This window comes from Garra rufa, chromosome 12 (assembly GCF_049309525.1).
Source record: "Garra rufa chromosome 12, GarRuf1.0, whole genome shotgun sequence".
NCBI lineage: Eukaryota > Metazoa > Chordata > Actinopteri > Cypriniformes > Cyprinidae > Garra > Garra rufa.
The window spans coordinates 26,278,935-26,304,553 of NC_133372.1; the positions used below are offsets into that span (position 1 = coordinate 26,278,935).

The 25,619-nt window shown below is 36.4% G+C and overlaps 1 protein-coding gene across 1 annotated transcript in view; it reads right to left on the reverse strand.

The window, feature by feature from the left end:
- Window positions 1-5,746, reverse strand: part of LOC141347544 (leucine-rich repeat-containing protein 7-like) — an 86,540-nt gene extending 80,794 nt beyond the window's left edge. The window contains exon 1 of the mRNA XM_073852545.1: window positions 5,220-5,746. Coding sequence (XP_073708646.1) covers window positions 5,220-5,244 — 25 coding nt within the window. The 5' untranslated portion in view covers window positions 5,245-5,746. The remainder of the gene's footprint in view (window positions 1-5,219) is intronic.
- Window positions 5,747-25,619: the final 19,873 nt, after the last annotated feature.

Consider the following 25,619-nt stretch of genomic DNA (forward strand, 5'->3'; position numbering starts at 1 on the left):
GACATAGACGCGTCAGTGAACAATGAAATATTTCCGTAAATGATCCCAGCAGAAGAATTGCGTGAAAACGTATTACCGCTGTATAATTTTGAAGGCTTTACGCATGCGCAGTAAGGCAAATTTGACATTTTCCTACGTTTCAGTGTGGACGAGAATCTTTTGGAAAACGCTTGGAAACGCTAGTGTGGACGGAGAGCGTTTTAAAATGAAACCTTCGTTTTCAAATGTATCCGGATTAATGTAGACGTAGCCTTAGGATGTGGAATCCTTGAGCACAAAACCAGTGAAAATCATGACGATAAAAGAGCTGAAAGATAAGGATTGAAAAACAAGATAAAACGGCATGCTTGCAATTGTGTTTTTATGTCACATTCACTTTTGTTCATACTATTGAGTAGGTTTAGGTGTAGTGCAGATGGTACATTTTTTTAAACGTCACAGAGAATTAGAGTTATTTCAACAGACATTTCAAGTCAGAACTGAGGTGACACGTACAAACCCAACGTCACATAAAACCATATGTACATTCATCTGTTCTGGAGAAAAAAACAAACACTCTTTTAGCGACACTTAGTGGATATTTCACATTGAATATGTCACAAAGCATACATGGAGGTACGTATTTTGCGTCTTGCGAAAAAGTTCTCACAGGTAAGTTTTCATTGGTCCTCAAATCTGATTGGCTAAGAGTGTGATATTCTAGTGATAACAGAAATCCAATCGCTTTACCATTTGTATCACTCCTCTTGCAGTATTTCTCACAGCGAATGTCATGGCGGACACCCAAATCAACTATAATTTCATAAATAATACTGTGTCACAGAATATATTCCAAGAGTTTTTTTATCCGAGAATGTACTTGTTTAGACTTCAAATATGCGGTTTGTTAATAAAGATAACTTTTTTAACCTTTCACTTTGGTTATACACCAAACACAGCTTTATTCTAAACCTCAGCAGACTAGTATAATTAATATGTGAGGGGAAAACAGTGTTGCGTCATATCCTTAGACATACCGCTAATGCAGTTAACTGTGTTTCTTTCTTGTCACAGCCTACAGGCCTATGAATGGCTTCTGACAAGGTTGCGTGAAACCTCAAACAAATCATTAAATATTCAAAGTACTGACTCTATGGTGTCTAATATAAAGCCCATTTAGCTAATTAAGTCTATTACCATACAGATTTACTATTACGGAAATCATAAAGAAGTGACAGGGTCAATTTAAAAAATATAATAGAAAGGAAATTAAGATTTGGGTTTTCTAAGGACATCTAGTTCCTGAGTACATGGAAACTTCATTTTGAAAAATGGACCTGAGTGGACTTATCTTATAAAGCCACTTTTATGCTTGATGTAATGGTAGCCTGAGGCTGTGAAAATAGTCTTCATTGAAAGAAACCTTAACAGGACCTTACAAACCAATGTACAGCAAATGGAAGCAGTGGGATGCTGACCACTGGGCAAAACTCTGGGCAACATGAAGAAAAGCATTAGTCTTACTTGTGTTGCACTAGAATACAAAAAGCAAAACTTCTAAGGTTAGTAACATTACATAAGAATTTGAGTTATGCATTCTGTCAAAATCACACATCAGCATCACGACGTATTTCAGAAATACAGCCGTTTTTGAGACAAGCTGTCCAACACATAAACAGAAGACAAACTGTAAAAATAAATATTTGAAAGGTTATACACTCACTGTAAACCATGGTTATTTGTAAAAATGGTCATTTTTAACTTAAAGGGATAGCTCACCCAAAAATGAAAATTGTATCATTAAATACTCACCCTCAAGTTGTTCCAAACCTTTAAAACTGTTCATCTTCAGAACACAAATTAAGATATTTTTGATAAAATCCAGAAGCTTTTTGACCCTGCATAAACAGCAATACACTACCATGTTCAAAGCCCAGAAAGGTAGTAAGGACATTATTATAATAGTCCATGTGACATCAGTGGTTCAACCAGTGGTTCACCTCTTATAAACGCATGTTAAAGACTGACATGGAAGAAACAAATTGTTAAATAAAGTCTTACGGGTTTGGAACGACATGAGGGTGAGTAATTAATGACAGAATTGTCATTTTTGGGTAAACTTTAATAAATTAACAAATAAATAAAAATTAAATGGTAGCTAAAAACTATTTCAGCTTGTTGCAAAGCATAGCTTGATGTACACATTAAAATGATTAAAACTTATACAGACCTACTTAACAATAAATACATAAATTAATAAAAAGTATAATAGTGTCTTAAAAATACCAATAGAACACAGCTGCAAATTCTTAATAAGTAAAATTTTCTCAAAACATTTGTTTAGCTTTTAGTTTTATTTAAAATAATTTTCATTGGGTCAGGCAACCAGCAAATTTTAATGCACATAAAACTGCACCTTTATGAAATATTTGCTTGAGAGGAATGGATTGAATTGAACATGGCCCGAGTGAGCCACCAACAATACTCAAAAGAGCTAAAACCTATTTTAATTTTTAATAACAACTTCTGCATGTCCCCATAAGCTCCCATGCTTTGATCAAGCATACGTAATTAAATTATTCAAGCACAGGGGCTTGTGAGTATTCCCCCCAGCCTCAATTTTATACTTGATCATGCTGAGTTATTAACACTTAAAATTCTAATTTCATGGATTCTGAATCCAAATTTGAGTTCATCCAAAATGTGACTTTGACCTGTCAAATAGTGTTACAACTTGATTGTTTTTTTTACAAAACAGCTTGGTAGAATCTTCACAGCAATGTTGGAAATCATGTTCCTTTTGTGAATTCCTGTCACAATAGCAACTGATGAGATCTATTCACAAAAGACAGACCATACTCAGCAGGTACAAGGCCCAATTCAGACACATAAACCCAGCTGCAGCACAAGCTGATCCTATTCTGCTGATTGGACTATTTGTCTTTGGGAGACAGCTGCAGTGAAGGCATCTTGCTTGAAAAAAATAAAAATCATCTTATTTATATATATATATATATATATATATATATATATATATATATATATATATATACACAGACAGTGGTTGGCATTTGGCAGCAGGACAGTCCGTATCAGTGCCCTTGGTGACAGTCTCCGTTCCCCCTGTTCTCTCCAAGTTCCTGGAACAGATCCAGCAGGCCTTCCAACTCCCTCCCCTGCTAGCGAAGGGCTATTTATCTCTTGACAGCCACAAGGCCCATCATACAAACATCTCTCCACCGGCCATGCCACTCAGCTTTTGTTCAGCCGTCACGTCGGCTATGGTCCTATTTCTCTGCCAGGATGAGGCACTGCCACCCCTAATCTGCTTACACCTGTCCAGGAACTTATCTGCGGCACACATACCTTCTCAGAATATGGCAGCTTAGCATGTAAGGGGCAATAGCGTTGTCTTTTTGAGCAGACTGAGAAAGTAAATTCACAGCAGCAGCTTAAATGTTCCAGAAAGTGCAGGATGATGGACATAACATTGCTGCCAAGGTTAACTAATAAAATATCTCCTAACAATGACTGTTTTCTGACGCATTCTCACTAAAAATGTCAAAAAGGTGCAAGCAGCGCAGTGTACCTTAAGAACGATTACTTTTTTAAAGACATTTTGTTCTTTTGGACAAAACTTCCAGTGTTCTTAGTAACATTAGGGCCTCTGAGATATTCAAAGTCTCAGTCATTAATAATTGGGGTGCATATTGTGGCAATAATGGAAATTAAATCCAGAATGGTAGATGAGATATTAATGATTGGTAGTGTGGATAAACATGCTGGTTTAACATTTAGTTCTGGTTTAACTAAACTGATATGCAGATGAACTGGATGGTTTAACGAGGTCACAGTACACTCTTAAAAATAAAGGTGCTTCACGATGCCATAGATAGAAGAACCTTTTTTGTCTAAATGGTTCCATAAAGATCCTTTAACATCTGAAGAACCTTTCTGTTTCAGAAAGAAGGTTCTTCAGATTATAAAAAGGTAAGAAAGAGATGGTTCTTGACTGAGATGGAAGAGACTGAATGGTTCTTTGTGGAACCAAAAATGGTTCTTCTATGGCATTGCTTGAAGAACCTAAGAGTGTATGATGATTTAATGCATTGACTATATGACAAAGAGTAATGTAGTTGATTTTGGAATTTTTGTACAGTATCAGAAGGTACAGTATAAAAATCATGGCAGAATGCCACACTTTTATGTATAAACTGAATAAAGAAATATACAGATCCCTTAAAAATCCCTTGACTACATGTCAAGCTCTAAATCACTTGACTAAATAACATTCTACTAAGTAGTGATGAGATGCTACTAGGTATCATATTTACAAATCTAGCTTAACCTGTTTAAGTAAAGCTGTAGTGTATCTGTAAACCATTACAAAGGGGTTATACTTTATGAGAAGTAGGGTAAATCGATTAAAAAGGCAAAGTAAGAGGCAGTTACTGCAATTTGAAAACTCTTAAAAGCACTAAATACCAGCAGACACCACCACAGCACTTTCTTAAACACCTGTTTGTCACTATGCACTGCAACACTGTTCTGAGGTCATTGCGTACAGCAAGACTGAATTTGACAAAATCAGCAAAATGCAAATTTAAAGTAGTTTAAGTTTTTTTTTAAATGGTGAATGTGAGAATCCCTGAAAAAGGGATTTAAACAAAACTCTTGAGTTACGGGCCCAAGCCCCTTCACTCTGGTCAGAAACGTCACCAAAAAAAAAAAACTAGTTTGGAAGAGGAGGAAGATGCAGAATACCTGAACTACAAATTGTTTTTGATAAGTGGACAAAATATATATGTTTACAAAGGAGTTTGTTAATCAGTTCATGAGATATAACATGAAATGCTTATTTTGAATTTGTTCCTCAGAAAAGCATCATGCTATCTCAAAAGTACAGTATTTCAGCCCCTCCTTGGACCCTCTTCATCTGCTTAAAATAAAGAAATAAAGAAATAAAAATGTATTTTTAATTTTACTTATTTTTATTTATTTAGCTTATGTCAATTTCTTTAAAACTAATTGTGTTGCTCCATTAATATTTGATTTACAAATTAATAATAATAATTAAATAAATAAAAAAGAATACATTTACATTCACTTTTTAAGCAGAAACCTGCAGATGTCATACCCTAAGTGCTTGATCTCATGCATCTGAATATGATCAGATATTAGATACCAGAGACACCACCATTTCAATATTAGAATTCAAATGACTTGGTAGGGTTACTTACACTGAAGCGTTGAGTAATTGTCCATTAGACTATTTCTAGAGATTGTTTGGTACTCCAGCAGTAATCCCAGGACGGATGTGTTGCTGAGACACGAGTCACATCACACGACGTTTCGGTCTGTCCTCCGCTCCAGCGTTTCCCTTACATCAATGCAGCACTGAACGGACATAATGCGCTGTGCACTGACAAACTGCTCTACTGATGTCTTACTGAGATGATGCAGAAAAAGGAATTATGTTCCAAAGCATTTAGGAACATGTGTATTGAGCCATGTCCTCCCGTTAATGTGGAGGAACGGAAATTCAAGTTCATTGCCAACGAATAAACCGTATCTGCTGCTCTCGTTACGCATATTCAATGAAGCTCATAAACGTCTCTGTCATGACAAGTGACATGTCGTGACGGGATAGAGTCTGTAGCTACGGCCCGCGCGTTTCTTCTGGTATTCTATCCATCTTTTCGTTTTTTTGTCTTTAACGGATCAAAATCCAGCGCGGTAAAACAGCGGATCCAGTTCCTCGGGCTCGCACGAGACTCTGTCCTCGGTACCGGAGAGCAGGAGCATCAGTTGGGGTGATCGGGGGAGAGGAGAGAGGAGTGGTCTGAGAGAGAGAGAGAGAGAACGTGCGGAGGAGAGAGAGAGAGAGAGGAAAACCGGTATGACGTGACTCCGGTACTCGCAAACGACACTATTCCGCCCATCTGCTCATTGTATTTTTTTTTTAAAGATGGAGGAATGTGTCTCTCACTACCATTGGAAAACTTTAGCACCATAACTAAATCAGCCAAAATATATAACCAACATAAGCCAACTGTTGTAGTAGGATGTTATCAGCCACTCAATTATAAAACGTTTCAGTTGTGTTGCTGTCTATGCAGGGTCTCGGATTTCATCGAAAAAATATCTTGTGTTCTGAAGACAAACAAAGGTCTTGGGTTTGGAACAACCTGAGGATGAGTAATGACAGAATTTTCATTTGGGTAAACTAACCCTTAAATTTAAAGTTTTGTCTTATTTATGAACAATGGTTTATAGTGCAAATAGTTTTGCCATTTACTGCACTTTGTTATTCTTCTCGCTATTTTCCCACAGCGGCTTATGAACCAGAAGTCTCACACATTACAAGAAAACTGCTTGTCGAAAACTGTCGTTCTTGGTCAAGTGGTGGTTTGCTCTGTTTATTTTCATCTGTCTACCCATTTTATCACGTTCGACTGTGTAAGATGAGAAATCAGAAACATTTTCGCATCCAGCTGGCATCCCATATATTAACTGCACTCAAAAAAATGATTTTTCAGTTTTGTTCATTTTACCTGAACAATTCATGTTAAATGAATGCCATTTGGGCTATTTTTCATTTCAACATGCACTCAAAAAAACAGCACTTTGGTTGAACGTGATTTAATCGTGGACAGTGTTTCCACATGATTCCACCACATTATCTTAACAACAATGGATGATCTTAAACCAGCTTGAAATATTTGTGTTCATTTAACATGAACAGATGGTATTCACTAAACATGATCTAAATACTACATTTTAACTTGAATTAATGGTTTGTATTGAACAGAAGTTAAAGGTAATGAGATAATTAGTAATTAATTAAGTGATGATTGATCATTATTGGAGACACCTGATTAGTAATATGCATTGCTAAGAACCTAATATGGACAACTAAAGGCGATTTTCTCAATATTTAGATTTGCACCCTCAAATCCCAAATTCTCAAATAGCCGCATCTCCTGTCCTAACAAACCATTTAATCAGCTTTCAGATGATGTATAAATCTCAATTTCAAAAAAAAAAAATACCCTTATGACTGGTTTTGTGGTCCAGTGTCAAAATGAATGGTCAATATTGATGTAATGGTGACTTTAATGTGCGTATATCACCCAGAATTAACTTTGTTTGAACTTCCACAGATATAGTCTAAATGATTTTGTTTACAGAGGTAATGACATTTTATCATGATCAAATTAATGTATTTACATGACCAAGTCTAAATTTTAAATTGTTTCTGTAAAAAAAAATAAGAAGAACACCACAGTCCCTAATAACTTTTTTATTCTACACAAAAGTCATACACAACTTAATAATGTATTTCTAACTTGCACTGCATATGTTCCACAGTCAGTGCTGTTTTTCTACCTATACTGTATTTATTCTTCTGATGTTGTGATCAACTTATTGTATATTCTCTGACATAAAGGTCTTTTATTAGCTATTATTTATAGCTGAAAATGTTATGACCTTCTTCTCCATTGTTACATTGTGTTTCTGAGGTATGGGGAATCTATATTTTGTTCTTGTCTTATACATCATTTTAATTAATAAGAACAACAATAAACATCTGTTAATCCAAAAATAAGCAAATTCAATATCATTGTAATCATCAGAGTTTAGAATCAACTTTATTTTTTTTTTTTTTTTAGATCTTTATTGTCATTGTCACAGGTACAACGAAATTTTAAAGTGCTCTCTAGTCAGTGCATCATTCATTCAGTAACATCCTCTCACACATTCTTTTGTCACGCATTCTCCTGTCAAAATACATTGATTAAACAGTGATTGTGCACATTATCGCTTAGCAGCATCATTTAGAACGGTTATTGCAGTTGGGTAAAAACTGTTTTTGAGTCTGTTTGTCCTTGCATTAATTAGTCTGTACCGCCTGCCAGAAGGCAACAGTTCAAACAGGGGGTGGCCGGGGTGTGAGGTGTCCTTTATAATGTTCTGTGCCTTTTTGAGACACCGGGAGCCATGTAGGTCTTCCAGTAAGGGGAGAGGGCAGCCAACAATCTTTTGGGCAGTGTTGATAACCCTCTGGAGTGCTTTCCGATGAGCTACTGTGCAGCTAGGGTACCAGATACATATGCAGTATGTTATTATGCTTTCTACTGTGGCACGGTAGAAGGACACCAGAAGTCTCTGTGTAATGTTATTCTTCCTGAGTATTCTCAGGAAGTATAGTCTCTGTTGGGCCTTTTTCAGCAGCTCATCGGTGTTTACCCTCCAGGATAGGTTGTCTTCAATGTGGACTCCCAAGAAGCGAAAGTCAGCCACCCTCTCCACACAGTCCCCGTTGATGATTAATGAAGAGATGTCGGTTTTGTTTCTCCTGTAGTCAATTATGAGTTCTTTGGTTTTTGATGTGTTAAGGAGGAGGTTGTTAGTTGTGCACCATGTCGATAGTTGCTTTACCTCATCTCTGTAGGCAGACTCGTCTCCCCCCGCGATAAGCCCCACCACTGTAGTGTCATCTGCATACTTCACAATGGTGTTGCTGTGATTGACGGGGGTGCAGTCGTGTGTGTAGAGGGAGTAGAGCAGGGGACTAAGCACACAGCCCTGAGGTGATCCGATACTGAGGCTTATGGCCGTGGATGTATAACGGCCCACCCTGACTCTCTGCCTGCGATCTGTGAGGAAGCTGCTAATCCACATACAAATGGTTTGTGGCAGCCCCAGGTCTTCCAGCTTGATTACCAGTTTGTGTGGGATGATGGTGTTGAAAGCAGAGCTGTAATCCACAAAGAGCATTCTCACATAGCATCCCTGCTGCTCCAGGTGTGAAAGGGCAGCATGGAGTGCTGTGGCCACGGCATCCTCTGTGGATCGGTTCTCTCTGTAAGCAAACTGGTGAGGGTCAAGGCTACGGGGCAGGGCTGCTGTGATGTGTCTGCGGACCAGTTTCTCAAAGCACTTCATCGCCACTGGAGTGAGTGCCACTGGTCTGTAGTTGTTGAGGCTTGATATGAGGGGCTTTTTGGGCAAGGGGACTATGGTGGAGGACTTTAGGCAGGGTGGGACAGTGGACTGGGCGAGTGATTGGTTGAAGATCTTTGTAAAGATTCCAGCCAGCTGGTCAGCACAGTCCTTTAGCACTCGTCCTGGGATTCCATCAGGCCCGGCCGCCTTCCTCGGGTTGACCGCCCGCAGTGTGCATCTCACCTCATGCTCCTCAAGAGTGAGGATCCTGCTGCTGTGGACCTGGTTGGGCTGTGCTGTCTCCGGTGAAGTGGCCTCAAAGCGGGCAAAGAAGATGTTCAGCTCCTCTGCCAGCGCGAGGTCACCCACGGCGGCTCCGATGTTGGTCCTGTAGTTTGTGAGATGCTGGACTCCCTGCCACACCTGCCGGCTGTTGTTGCTGCCTAGATGGTCCTCAATCCTCCTCCTATAGTCTGCTTTGGCCTCTCTGATGGCTCTCTTTAGGTTTGCTCGAGCTATGTTGTATTGTTCTGTGTTCCTGGACTTAAAGGCAGTGTTCCTCTTTCTAAGTAGCTGCTGGACCTTCTGGGTCATCCATGGTTTTTGGTTGGGGTATATCCGGATGCGTTTTTTCACTGTGACAATGTCCATGCAGTTCTTAATGTAGCATAATACACTGTCTGTGAATGTTTCCAGGTCCTGGTGCTCAAAGACCTCCCAGTTGGTCCTGTCAAAACAGTCCTGCAGCTGCTGTGAGGCACCCTCCGGCCAGGTTGCAACAGTCTTTGTGATGGTAGGTGCGGTCCTTTTGATGGGGGCATATGCTGGTATTAAAAGCATGGACAGATGGTCGGACTGGCCCAGGTGTGGTAGTGGTTTAGTCCTGTAGCCCCGTTTGATGTTGGAGTAAACTTTGTCCAGGGTGTTCACACCCCTAGTAGCACATTTGACATGCTGGTGGAATTTAGGGAGTGCTGCCTTTAATTCTGCATGATTAAAATCCCCTGCAATGACCTGCACAGCATCAGGGTGCAAACTTTGTAAATTGCTAATTGTAGAATGCAACAGTCCAATGGCAGAGTTAGCATTTGCATGTGGTGGTATATAGACGGCCGTTATTAAGACAACAGTGAACTCCCTTGGGAGATAGATGGGCCTGCATTTAACAGTCAGATATTCTATGTCCGGTGAGCAATGACTGTCTATAATCACTGTATCTGTACACCAGCAGTTGTTCACGTAAATGCAAAGCCCCCCTCCTCTGCTCTTACCGGAGTCCCCAGTTCGGTCATGACGCTGTGTTGTGTAGCCGGTTAGCTCGATAGCAGTGTCGAGAATGGATTGTTGAAGCCAGGTCTCGGTGATGAGTAGAATGCACGCATTTTTGACGCTGTTGTTCGCCGCGATCTGTAGCCTCAATTCATCCATCTTGTTTGCGAGGGATCTGGCATTTGAGAGAAATAGACTGGGGAGCGGTGGTTTGAATGGCTGTCTCCGTAGCCTGGCTAGCGGGCCAGCCCTGCAGCCTCGCTTTTGCCTCCTCTCTCTCCGCCGCCTTCGTCTCCTCCCCGCGGGGATGATAATCCACAGAGAGCCGGGGTTTCTTGCTATCTCCACCGGAATGTTATTTGAGCTGTGAAACTCGCTTGTCACACTCGTTTTGCAAGATATTTACCTTATTTGGTAAATCTGGTAAAACCAAGAAGAAACCAAAAATGTTCTTCAGAACCATTTCCTTTCCAGTCCACCAAATCCACCAAATGACTATTTTTTGACTATTACCATAATGCCTAATCCACTCTGCAGTTTATTTTAACCAAGAAACATCCACTTAAACCAGAGGAGACTATCTAACCAACTTGTAAAACAACCAACCCATTGTTTTTATGTGATGTCTAGGGGTGGGCAAAGCTGAAATCAATGAATCCACAATAATACACAAGAGAGCAATAAAGTAGTAGAGTGGTCTAATAACAGCACAGCAGTCTCTACAAACATGAACAGACAAAAGAGAAATTAGTAGAAATGTGTGTAGCACCTAGAAGCCTCTTAAAAATAAAGGTTCTTTATCGGCATCAATGGTTCCATGAAGAACCTTGAACATCCATAGAACCTTTCAAATGCAGAAATGGCTCTGTATAATCGAAAAAGGTTCTTTTGATTCTTAAAATGTTCTTCAAAATGGTTATTTTAGGAACTGTTCACTGAAAGGTTCTTCAAGGAACCAAAAACACCATTTTGGAACCTTTATTGTTAAGAGTGTGACACCCATTCAGTTATAGTACAACGTCACTTTGGACACTTTAGTCTTCCCATTTTCATATTTATGTTTATTTTATTGAAAACTTCCTTGACACATGAATTCTTACATCTTGGGCAACATATCAGTCATAGTCTTGAAACATGTTTAGAATGATGTTTCTTTAAAGCCAGTGAGGCACAAACCTTTCCCAAATCATAACGTCATTAATCAACATTTGTTATTATATTATGCTCAGCAGAAAATTTGAAAAACGTCTGTTTAATAAATAAATTTTTACATATTTTATAAATTTGTCCAAAGTGCCCTGATAGTACCTTAAATGTTGAACTGTGAACTTGTGAAAGTGCATTTGAGAGTAACCTGCCTGATTTCAATAGCGAGATTTTTCTAAAAAGACTTAATTTGGTTTGCTCTCCATGCTTTCAAGGACTTCCATTACATTTTCCTCTGGCAAGTCCACATACAGTATATCAATCTATTCTGAAAATCAGGCTAAACTCCTAAATGGATTACATGGTCAGTTGCTTCCTAGAAATATATATATATATATATTTGATGTTCTCTGGTCAAACCACTCAAAAAGTAGCAACGTGCCATTCATATGTACTTGCTTTGAAAGCAAAGACAATTTCCTTTATGTTCCTTCATGTTCTAAAGCTCATAACATTACAAAGACTATCTAAAGCTAGGTTCAGGGAACTGATCAAGTGTACCAGAATTTTTTATAGGATTATACTTGAGGCATAACATCAGTTGGACTAATAATGTTTGCAAAATCAACATTTTGAATCATGTGGTTCCAAACCTCTATGAACTTCATTCTTCTGTGGAACATAAAAAGAAGATATTTCAGAAAATGTTGCAAACCAAACAACATTGGAGCCCTTTGACTTCAATTCTATGGACAAAACATCTCCTAATATCTTCTTTTATGCTCCACAGGGGAAAAAATATATATAATACAGTTTTTAAATAATATGGGGGAGAGTACATTATGACATCTATATCTCTTCGACATCGCACTACAGTAAAAAAGAAAGAAACAAATGCTTCACTGTTCAAAATTAAAACAAAAATGAAAGAAAGTGTAGCTTGAACACTAAGTAGCATGTCTTAAACATGCTTTAGGCATCCACTATGCAAATGAAGCACCTAACATACACCTTTCTATCGCTCAGATGTAAATACTTTCTATGTCTGTAAGCCAGGCTTAAGTTGTACAATGCTGACAACCACTGCAACAACGCTGAGCTCATTTGCATTTTTTGGTTTCATAAATATCCCCACAGGGATACTCAAGTAGTGACTACTTCATTAAAGATCTGCACAGCCCATCTCTATCTACTGGGGCCCTTTAGTGCTTAGATCAGGATCTTGGCATAGCACCTCAGCAAGAAGCTTTATGTGTTTTAAACACGCTGCTAGCAGAGTCTTCTCAGTTTCATAAGGCTGTCAAATCAGCTAACTGAAGTGAACACTCTGAAGTGACAGTGAAATGTACCTGCTACTGAAACACATTAAACACCCAGAGATTTGTCTCTTTATTCGTTCACCTTATTTTACCTAACAGACATTCCTTTGAATGCAGGAGAACAGAACGTATCAATAAAATGACACAAGAGAACCCATAAAATATAAATGCATCAATTTATCCACCAGGAATGGGGATAATAATGATCTTTTCATATAATTTCATATTCATATTATTTCATTTATATTACTCTGTTACTTTCAGTTCATCAAACCAGAATCAAGGCTCCTAAGTTACAATCCTGCAAACCTCCAAGGCTGAAAAATATTCGAATCAAGAAGGTGATTTTTGCAAGTAATAAACTGTTCAAACCATTTAAAACAAACTAAATATTTCTTATGAAATACTAAATTTATCATTAAGTCATATCGATTAGAACATGTACAATGTTTCCATGAAGACTCATTAAAACAAAGCAGTGCTGTACACTTTTATCAAAGCTATTTGTTTTTTTGCTCAGCATACATATCCAATAACTTCCAGTGATCTTCAATTCTAAGAATGATAAGCAAATCTTATTGTTGGAGGTGAAAACGAAAGTAAACGTCTTTGAAAACAGAGATTCAAAGATTTAAGACCCATGATAATATATTGATTCTGAGGGATTTGATCATAATTAATCCCAACATGGCTTCCCTTTACATTCAAACTCTTAGCCTCTCGCTCTTCGCATAATTAGGTATTTAGTGACTATTAAGATGATTAATAAGTGAACAGATTTGGATATACAGGGAGAAGATACACCTATTTTTACCATTTCTGTACATTCAGTTTAGTAAACAAAAATTGTTCTGTGTTCTAAAGATTGAGGAAAATTATTTGTTATACTTTTGTGCTTCATTATTGTTTCAAATGACACTACCAGTCAAAAGTTTGGACACACTTCCCATCAAAGAGAATGGGGAAGTGTGTCCAAACTTTTGACTGGTAGTGTATATTGAAAATCCTATAATGCACTCAAAATAAAGTAATATGCTCAAAATAAAGGTTCTAAATGAGTGTTTTTGCAGTGATGCCACTCTTAAAAATAAAAGTGCTTCATGATGCCATAGAAGAACCTTTTTTGTCTAAATGGTTCCATAAAGAACCTTAAACATCTGAAGAACCTTTGTGTTTCACAAATGGTTCTTTGTGGCAAAAGAAGGTTCTTCAGATTTTAAAAAGGTAAGAAAGAGACGGTTCTTCAAAGAACCTTTGACTAAATGGTTCTTTGTGGAACCAAAAATGGTTCTTCTATGGCATCGCTTGAAGAACCTTTCAAAGCACCTTTATTGTGTAGAAAAACCACTTTTGGTTTCCCAAAGAACCTTTCACTGGATGTGAACAGTTCCTAAAAGAACCATTTTGAAGAACATTTTAAAAATCTAAAGAACCTTTTTCGACTAAAGAACCTTTTCTGGATTTGTAAGATTCCACCGATATTCTATGTTCCTCACAGAACCACTGATGCCAGAAAAGAACCTTTATTTTTAAGTGTTTAAGCTGTTTAATCATAGATTTTGTGATAGTTTAAAATGAAATGACATGGAAAAATTATATAAATGATAAAATATTTGTGTAAAAGAACAGAAAAGTTTATAGCCAACAGAAAAGGGAGTTTCTTAGGCCTTCCTTTCCATACAAACCATAATAACGTCTACTAGTCACTCTTTTTGCGTTATTCAAGGTGTTTCACATGTGGGTGAAAATGTTTAGTATCTGTTTTGTATCTAAACAGTAACACAGTCAAAAGGTCAAAGGTCAAAGGTCAAAGGTGTGACAGAGACGCACACAAACACGTATCAGTCAGTTGCATTGTGTGTTAGCTGACTTATTTCCTCAATAAAGACATGAGCACACACATTAAAGGGTCATAACCTTAAAACCACAGTCATTCAATGAGCATGAGCATTTTTGCTATTAATGATGACCACCGAGTATTGCTCATGGACTTTTCTCTCTCCCTGCACATATACTGTATCTATTACAGCACTTTCTGAACCCGCAGGTGTGTGTGGACATTACTTCCCTCTTCCACTCACTGAGGTGAAAATACTTTTGTTCAAAAATAAAGGCCCCCCGGGGCTCTTTACTGTTACTCCAAAATGGCTGTCTTTATTCCCCACCATTTCTTTTTGAAAATATCAGATAAAACAGATTGCTTGTGAAGAGACATTACAGTCATAACAACTCAATTTCACCTTTCCTTGCTGTCACATAACATCATAATACAAAAGGGAAAAAAAAAAAAACAGAAGGTGGAGAAATGCACTCAGCACCCAGTGTGAAACTAAAATGATCCTTTACTTTATTTTCCAAAATGTTTCAGCTCAGTCAAATATATTTGGGAAGAATTGATGTTTATCCGCATGATGTTTATCTTGAATAAAGTTTATTCCTCAGCTTGATGTCACTGATGCCAAATGCCATTGGTAATTGTGTGTCACCTGGTTGTGAAGTTACAACATGCCTTTAAAAAAAGGATCCAAATGAGATTTTTTTTAAACAAAAAAAATAAATAAATAAATAAAATTTTGGCATCTTAAAAGAATCTTTCAGGGAACAGTTCATTCTATTTATTCTAGTGCGAAGAACATGTTAATAATCTAAAGAACCCTTTTCCACTATAAAGAGCCTTTTGTTGAATGAAAAAGTTTCATGGATGTTAAAGGTTCTTCATGGAACCATAAATGCTAATTAAAACTCTCCCCCCCACCTTTTTTTTTTTTTAGCTCTAGGCAAGATTATATGGAAGCCTGTTAAATAAAATAAATAAAAAATGTTTTTTTGTGACTTTTTATCTTACAATTCTGACTTTTGTTCTCAGAAATATGAGATATACAGTAAACTCGCAACTGCAAGTTATAAAGTCAGAATTGCAGGATATAAACTCACAATTATGAGTTATAAGTCAGAGTTATGAGATAAAAACAACTTTTTCTTACAAATGCGACAATTCTGACTTTTTTCTCAAAATTGTGAGATATAAAGTCACAACTGTGAGTTATAAAGTCACAATTGCGTGATATAAACTCACAATTGCAAGTTACAAGGTTAGAATTGTGTGATATAAACTCACAATTGTGAGGTATAAGCCAGAATTACATGATAAAAACAAATCTGACATTTTTTCTCACAAATGCGAGTTTGTATCTCGCATTTCTGACATTTTTCTTGCGATTCTGTCTTTTTTCTCAGAATTAAGATATAAACACACAACTGTGAGTTATAAACTCAGAATTGCAAGTTACTAAGATAGAATTGCGTGATATAAACTAACAATTTTGAGTTATAAGTCAGAATTACCAGATAATAACAATTATGACTTTTTCTCACAAAAACAAGTTTGCATCTTGCAATTCTGATTTTTTTTTCAGAATTAAGATATAAACACACAATTGCGAGTTATGAAGTCAGAATTGTGAGACATAAACTCACAATTGCAAGTTACAAAGTTAGAATTGCGTGATATAAACTCACAATTCAAAACTATTCTGACTTTTTTTTCTCACAAATGCTATAAAGTCAGATTTGTGAGATAAACTCACAGTTGCAAGTTATAAAGTTACAATTGTATGATATAAACTCACAATTGCCAGTTATAAGCCAGAATTACGTGATAAAAACAATTCTGAATTTTTTTTCTCACAAATGCGAGTTTGTAGCTCGCAATTCTGACTTTTTCTTGCAATTCTGACATTTTTTCTCAGAATTAAAATTTAAACTCAATTATAAGTTATAAAGTCAGAATTGTGAGATATAAACACAATTGCAAGTTATAAAGTTAGAACTGTGTGATATTGTCACAAGGATGGTCAGAGACGTGCAGATCCATTTGCAGCATTTATTGAGAATCGTCAACAAGCAAGAGTAATCACCGGAAAACAGGAACAACGTAGGAAATCCAGTAAACAGTTCGATACTCAGGCAATGGTCACAATGGTATGTAGCAAGAATCAGAAACGAGATACACAGTCCAGGGTCATACACGGGAAATCCAACACAAGGGAAAACGCTTAGAATTACGACCATAGGGAACAATAAGACTTCGCAGAGTGGCTGTGTGTGTGAGAAGCTTAAATGCAGTCAGTGTGATGAGCTGCAGCTGTGAGCGGTAATCAGTGCAGTGAGAAACAAGGAGCAGGTGAATGCAGTGATTAGTGCAGTGGCTTGTGGGGAATGAAGTCCATGATGTGTAGTGCAAGAGTTAATGATGACAAGACGACCAATATGTGACAGATATAAACTCACAATTGCAAGTTATAAAGTTAGAATTGTGTGAGATAAACTCACAATTGCAAGTTATAAGCCAGAATTATGTGATAAAAACAATTCTGATTTTTTTTCTCACAAATGCGAGTTTGTAGCTCGCAATTCTGACTTTTTTCTCAGAATTAAAATTTTAACTCAGTTATAAATTATAAAGTTAAAATTGTGAGATATAAACTGGAAATTGCGAGTTATAAAGTCAGATTTGTGATATAAACTCACAATTGCAAGTTATAAAGTTAGAATTGCATGATATAAACAATTCAGAATTTTTTCTCACAAATGTGAGTTTGTATCTCACAATTCTGACTTTTTTTCTTGCAATTCTGACTTTTCTCAGAATTAAAATATAAACACAATTGCGAGTTATAAAGTCAGATATGTGAGATAAACTCAATTGCAAGTTATAAAGTTAGAATTGCGTGATATAAACTCACAATTGCGAGTTATAAGCCAGAATTGTGTTATATAAACAATTCTGAAATTTTTTTTCACAAATGTGAGTTTGTATCTCACAATTCTGACTTTTTTTCTTGCAATTCTGACTTTTATCAGAATTAAAATATAAACACACAATTGCGAGTTATAAAGTCAGATATGTGAGATAAACTCAATTGCAAGTTAAAAAGTTAGAATTGCGTGATATAAACTCACAATTGCGAGTTATAAGCCAGAATTACGTGATAAAAACAATTCTGAATTTTTTTTTCTCACAAATGTAAGTTTGTAGCTTGCAATTCTGACTTTTTTCTTGCAATTCTGACTTTTCTCAGAATTAAAATATAAACACAATTGCGAGTTATAAAGTCAGAATTATGTAATATAAACTGGCAATTGCAAGTTATAAAGTCACTGGCAATTGCAAGTTATAAAGTTTATCTCATATGTGAGATAAACTCAATTGCAAGTTATAAAGTTAGAATTGCGTGATATAAACTCACAATTGCGAGTTATAAGCCAGAATTGTGTGATATAAACAATTCTGAAATTTTTTCTCACAAATGTGAGTTTGTATCTCACAATTCTGACTTTTTTTCTTGCAATTCTGACTTTTCTCAGAATTAAAATATAAACACAATTGCAAGTTAGAAAGTTAGAAATGCGTGATATAAAATCATTTGCGAGTTATAAAGAATTGTGTGATATAAACTCACAGTTGTGAGTTATAAAGTCAGAATTGCGTCATTTAAACTCTTGAGTTATAAGCCAAAATTCCGAAATAAAACAGTTCAGACATTTTTTCTTGCAATTCTGACTTTTTTTCTCATAATTAAGATATAAACATGCAATTGCATGATTTGCAAATTTATATCTTTCAATTCTTACTTTATAACTTGCAATTGTCAGAATTGTGAGATAACTAGTCAGATTTTATCTTTATTCAGGGCCCAAAAAAATACACATGGGGCTCTCAGGTTATTAAAAATTACTGATGAATCATCTCATCACTGGTACAGTATATATCTACACCAGAAGAATCTTGTATTTTTTCCCATGAGACAATGTCGTTATGCTCAAGGTGCAATGCTTTATTTTTGCTTTAGGAACAGGGCTGTACTTTTTCAATATTCCTGCAACGGAAACAGCCGTCTCATTTCGCTTTAACTGATCTGCTGTCTTTGTTCCAAGGGTGCATTGCTGTTTATCTGCCCTAGGAATACAGCTTTATTTTTCCAGTGAAAATGTTTTCGACTGCTGTGTTTTGGCTAAGAAAATAATGCTAGCATACTAGCTAGCCAGCCAGGCACTGATGCTAATAACTTAAAAAGGATTGAAAGCAATCCTGATTGAAAGCAATATTTTCTATTCACAAAATCAGGCCTGACAGAATTCCTCATTTGTGTGGCAGACTTGTGCACATCTAATGATGAAAGGTGCGTCTGCGTACCCTAAAATAGATCCTTTTGCCAACACCTGAGAATACATTGTGATGACATGCCAATTTATCCTTTATGCAGGTGTAAATGTGCAGACTCAGAGAGTTACTGAAATACACTGACTATCTAATGTTTCATTACTTTGGCTTGACGACAGCATGGCGTCATACATCAATGGCCAAGCAAGAGACGCTATATATCTTATTTAATGAAGATGCAAAATTGAAAGGAAAGATAATATTTATTCTGTCTATATAACGCTTCTGAAGCACAATTCTGCGTCTCATCTGAAGCAGGAATCTCAACCCTGCAACACTATTTGTACTTAGCTTCCCTGTGGGCTCTCTGTTGCCATAGCAACCTCCTTCTCTCCATTCTTTCTGGGTGAGAGCTGAGGAGATGGATAAAGTGCCTGAAGAGGAAGTGTAGGACAACAGGATTAGGGACTAGGCCCAGATCCTTCAAAGAGAGCAAAACAATGACAAAAAAGGATGGCAACTTTTGTCAGCTAAGCACATTTCCCACAAAGACAAATGCACCTACTGACCAAAAATGGTTGGATTACAGTCGACATTGGGTGTACCATGTATGTATCATTTATTTGATCCAAAAATACAGTAAAAATGGTAATATTGTGAAATACTATTAATATTATTAAGATAACTATTTTCCATTTAAACATATTTTAAAAATGTAATTTATTCCTGTGATGGCAAAGCTAAATTTTCAGCAGTCTTCAGTGTCACACGATCCTTTAGAAATCCTCACAATATCATGATTTGGTGCTCAAAAAACATTTCTTATTATTATCAATGTTGAAAACATATATACTAAATACTTTTGTGTAAACTGTGATACACTACCATTCAAAAGTTTGGAGTAAGATTAAAAAAAGATACATTAAACTGATCAAACTTGACAGATGGACAGACATATGTATCATGGTTTCAACTTCTGAACTGGATGCTTCAACTGTTTCCTATGGAAGCATGTTTCCATCACTGAATAAAAAATAACAATAATTGCAAGTTTTTAATCTCATAATTCTGACTCACTACTGTGAGTTATAAAGTCAGAATTGTGTGATATAAACTTACAATTGTGAGAATTAAATTGAGAATTTCACAATTGTATCTTGCAATTTGGACTTGTGAGTTTATTATAAAAGTCAGAATTGCATGATATAAACTCACAATTGCGAGAAATAAAATGATAATTTGTATTTTGTATCTTGCAATTCTGACTTTTTTCTTGCAATTCTGAGTTCATAAACGTACAAGTCCAAGTTATAAAGTCAGAATTGCATGATATAAACTCAAAATTGTAAGAAACAAAGTGAAAATTTCGCAATTCTGACTTTTTTTGCAAACGTGACGTTTTTTGCAAAAATTTGTATCTCACAATTGTTAGTTTATATTTCTTTTCTTTTTTTTCAGAATTGTGAGATACAAACTCGCAATTGTAAGTTATAAAGTCAGAGTTGCGTGATATAAACTCACAATTGCGAGAAATAAAGTGAGAATTGCAAGGTAAAAACTCGCAATTCTGACTTTTCTCACAATTGTTAGTTTATATTTCTTTTTTCTCATAAATTTCAAGAAAGAAAGTGATCATTTCACAATTCTGACGTTTTTTTCTCACAAATCCGAGTTTATATTTTGCAATTTGGACTGTTTATTATAGTCGTCAGAATTGCGTGATATAAAATCGCATTGCAAGTTATAAAGTCAGAATTGCATGATATAAACTCACAATTGCGAGAAATAAAGTAAGAATTGCAAGTTTTTATCTAATTCTGACCTTTTTTTTTTTTACAAATGCGATTTGTATCTCGCAATGCTGACTTTTTTTTCTCACAATTGTTAGTTTATATTTCTTTTTTCTCAGAATTGTGAGATACAAACTCACAATTGTGAGTTATAAAGTCAGAGTTGCATTATATAAACTCTATATATATAAAAATTTTAAGAAAGAAAGTGATAATTTCACAATTCTGACATTTTTTCTTGCAAATGCGAGTTTGTATCTTGCAATTTGGACTTGTGAGTTTATTATAAAAGTCAGAATTGCATTCTATAAAATCGCAATTGCAAATTATAAAGTCAGAATTGCATGATATAAACTCACAATTGCGAGAAATAAAGTGAGAATTGCAAGGTAAAAACTTGCAATTCTGACTTTTTTTCTCACAATTGTTAGTTTATATTTCTTTTTTCTCAAAATTGTGAGATACAAACTCACAATTGTGAGTTATAAAGTCAGAGTTGCATGATATAAACTCAAGAAATAAAGTGATAATTTCGCAATTCTGATGTTTTTTTTCTTGCAAATGCGAGTTTGTATCTTGTATCTTGTATCAAATGCGAGTTTATTATAAAAGTCAGAATTGCGTGATATAAAATAGCAACTGCAAGTTATAAAGTTGCATGATATAAACTCACAATTTCAAGAAATAAAGTGATAATTTCGCAATTCTGACGTTTTTTTTTCTTGCAAATGCGAGTTTGTATCTTGTATCAAATGCGAGTTTATTATAAAAGTCAGAATTGCGTGATATAAAATAGCAACTGCAAGTTATAAAGTCAGAATTGCATGATAAAAACTCACAATTGTGAGAAATAAAGGGAGAATTGCAAGGTAAAAACTTGCAATTCTTACTTTTTTGCGAATGCAAGTTTGTATCTCGCAATTCTGACTTTATATCCCTTTGTTTCTCAGAATTGTGAGATATAAATTCGCAATTGCGAGTTATAAAGTCAAATTATGAAGGGGGAAAAACATATGATATGTCCTTAGAATTGCAAGTTCATATCACATAATTCTGACTTAACTTCTAATTTCATGTTAGAATTAAAAAAGTTAGAATTGCAAGATGTAAACTCAAAATTGCAAGAAAAAGGTCAGAATTGTGAGATTAAAAGTTGCAGTTGCATTCTTATTTATTTATTTTTTTGTCAGAAATGGGCTTCCATAGTTTTCAACACTGATGATAATAATAAGAAATGTTTCTTCAGCACCAAATCAGCATTTTCTTCAGTGACACTGAAGACTGGAACTTTGCCATCACAGGAATAAATGCAGCCTTATTCAAAAACATAAAAAATCTCAATTATTCTAAACTTTTGACCCCAATGTATATATATTAAGGCATATATTCATTCAATTCAAATGAATATATGAAAATAAAATAGAAAATACAAGTTGTAGCCCATGGATTGCTTACCTAATATCACCCATTATATAGAGTGTGGATATGTCAAAATAAGTGTAAATGTTAACCCTTTTCCAGCAAGATGTCATCTGTTCATTTACAATTTACATGCACACTGCCTTTTAAGTAACTGGTTATCTTCATATTTTGTGGCCTATTTTCTTTTTTATTTATGTTCTTTTTAATGGACATCCCTATGTTACACACCACATTGATGCACTTTGAAGCCAACATTGTAATTTGCCCCTTCAGGTGGGGCTAGTTTCCGGAATAATGTTAGCATACTAGTTGAACAGATGCATATTTGTGTCAGATCAGCTTGTGTAACAGATGGCATGAATATAACATGGAATCCTGAGGCCCAAAGCAAGAATTACACAGCGATATAATTCACCTTTACGGAACTGAATTGGACAACAGCATGGGGGCAAATGGATTTGAATGCAAACAAATGTTTTGTGCATAACCACATATCTCTGCTAATCTCAGCTGTCTGAGGCAGACTGGTTAATCACTTGTCTGCCTGGCAGGGCAATTCTATTTGGCAAATCTATGCTTAAAGTATTCCAAGAACGGTCTCTGGGGTGCTCCAAGTCACTGTCTTCCCTTCTCCTTTGTTATTGTTTAATTATTAGGCAGAATTCATTCCAGTTAGACAACAGGATTAGCCTTTCAAACCTACTGCCTGTCAAACTAAACATCTGATCTGATTTGTTTGGATGAGAGTTACAGATGTTCCAGAAGCCTTTTGAAAGGCATGAATAATAATATCAAAATGGAGAACAATTTTACAGAATAATAGAAGAAAAAGCTGTAGACTGTTTTTCAGCAAGCACAAGGATAAAGCAATAATGAACACACTGAAATATTTAAATAATAAATTCAAATCAGCCGCATTGCAATGTACTTTTATGGCGCCCAGAAAAACCAAACTTGTTACTAGTGACACTACATCAAATCATACATATTTACATAAAACATTGAGCACTTGTGATTGTTTTCATACACAGTTATGATAACAGCTCCATATGTTTCGCTTTTCGGATGTAACATGCTTGCTCGGTAGCTCAGCCAGCATGGAAATTAAACTTAGGATGCAGAATCTTTGGGTACGAATCCCGTGAAAAACATAACTCATGATGAAAGAGCTGAGAGATAAAAAAAACCAGCATGCTTGCGATTGCTGTTAAATCACATTCACTTTTGTTCATACTATCGGGTGGGTTTAGGTGTAGTGCAGATTGTATGTTATTTTAAAACGTCATGGAGCATGTATAGCGCCACTCAACAGACATTTCAAGTCAGAACTGCGGTGACATGTACAAAACCAATATTACATAAAACATACCAAATATACGTTCATCTGTTCCAGGGAAAAAAACTAACACTCTTATAGCACCACTTAGTGGACATGTAACTATGAATATGCTGTATGTGTAAGTTGCAAAGTGCGTAACAGTTACTTTTTTATGAGATAGACCCGAGTTCGAATCCACCTTTTGCTTAACTCATTCTTTTCCCGTTTCACAGCACATATCTGATCAGAAAGATATTTATTTTCAATAAAATTAAGGAAATAATCAAAAATTGGAAAATAAAGTGCCTCACGGGTGTTTATCGGTTAGGGCTTTATTGTCCCAATAAGGCAGCATCCATTTAATAACATTAATAACAATGATCATTTCAACTCATTGTGCCCTATTTTAAATTTAAATAAATTTATTATTTAACGATCTAAGCGTATGGTCTAAAGCACACTTTTGCTAGTTTAAGGACGGGAAAAATGGTTGCATTTCTAAAAGCAAAATGGCGCATGGTCTAAAAAAGTGGTGGTCCCGATTCACGGGTGTTTTTTGGGCATATCAGAATCTCAATCCCTTTAAGAGGCAGTTGCGTTCGACTATGGCGGATTTGTTATTTACATGGTGGAAATCGCAAGAAGAAAGACTGAACCAAGGTTACTATGCACCCCCTTTCCATTCTTAGGCCGCGATCACACCGAACGCGTCTTTTAGTTCTAAAAACGTGAGGCGCACAGCACTACCTTTTTTTGGTGACTTTTAAAAAAAGGCAGTGTGCTGCCGTTGTTTTATGTTGCTAGGCAACGACCAAAACAGCTGTCCTGTCAGTCAAATCAAAGGATTATAGTGCCAGCACTCTAAAATCTTTGGTTTTTGCTGTTAATTAAACTGTCATATTAGCAGAAACCCTAAAAAATCCAGCTCCGGGTTACCCACGACAGACACCAAAAGTTTCTCCTCCATTTTGCAGTCTCCGGACTTTTTAAGCAACGGTAAACTTTCGTCACCACAACAGAAGGCCCGCCTCTCCATCCATTCGATTGGAAAATGGAAAAAACACGAATGACTTTCGTTCGATTTTTCCGCTCAGAGTTGCTTTTTTTTCAACTTCAGGCGCTCAGAGCGCTTCTGCAAAAACGCAAGGCGCAGCAGGCGGCGAAAACGCGAGGCGCCCGGGCGCATAAGCAGTGCGCAGAACGCTCACTGCCAACAGAAAACCATTCAAAAAAGGCGCCTCTCACTGCAAAAACGCATTCGGTGTGATCGCGGCCTTACCCCTCTTTGCTGAACAGGGTCGTTTTCAAATGCGAAAGTGAAACCAAAAGAAAAGTGTGCATTAGAAAGTGATTGACTATTAATTATGACATGTAGGCATTTAAATATTTATGTACACAATAATTATATTTTACATTGTAATCTTTTCTTTTTTAATATTTGGCAGGTTTGTGTGCTACTACGCGTCCCTGTGTGTGTAATAAGCAGAGTGTATGCGCTCCCTATAGGTGCATATTACTAATGCGCTCTTTAAATGACACAAAAAAATTGCGCCATTGACCAGGTTTTAGTTGGTCAATGGCGCAGTCTATTTCAGTTGCCTCAAAATAGCAACACGCCAACAATGCGCATGCTACGTTTTATGAAAACAGCGTATTCGTGTGGTGCGGCTGACAGAGAACAGCATACACAGTTTGCATCCAGCAGATATTCTCCAAAATGGGGCTACGGTGATGCAGATAAGACAAATTGTTGAATTAAGTTATTTTCTTTGCATACAAAAAGTATTCTCGTTGCTTCATAAAATTCAGATTGAAGCACTGATGGCAGATGGACTATTTTGACGATGCCTTTCATACTTTTTTGGGTCTTGGCAGTGGTATTTACCTGGCAGTTAATGGGACGGTGACAAACCTCTTGGTTTTCATCCAAAATATCTTAGAGGGGTCATCAGATGCCCATTTTCCACAAATTGATATAATTCTTTAGGGTCCTAATGAGAAGTCTATAACATACTTTGGTTAAAATTTCTCAATGGTAGTGTAAAAAACGTCTCGGGTTACGTATGTAACCTTAGTTCCCTGAGGACAGGGAACGAGACGCTGCGTCCTGGTTCAGGACACTATGGGAACTGCCTTCGGCATGACCGGTTCTGAAACAAGGTATAGAACAACGACAGTGAACTTGACACTGGCCGGCGCCAGCCTATGACATCATCAACAGGCGCCTGCTAGTATAAAAGCAGGTGCCTGAGAGCACAACACCA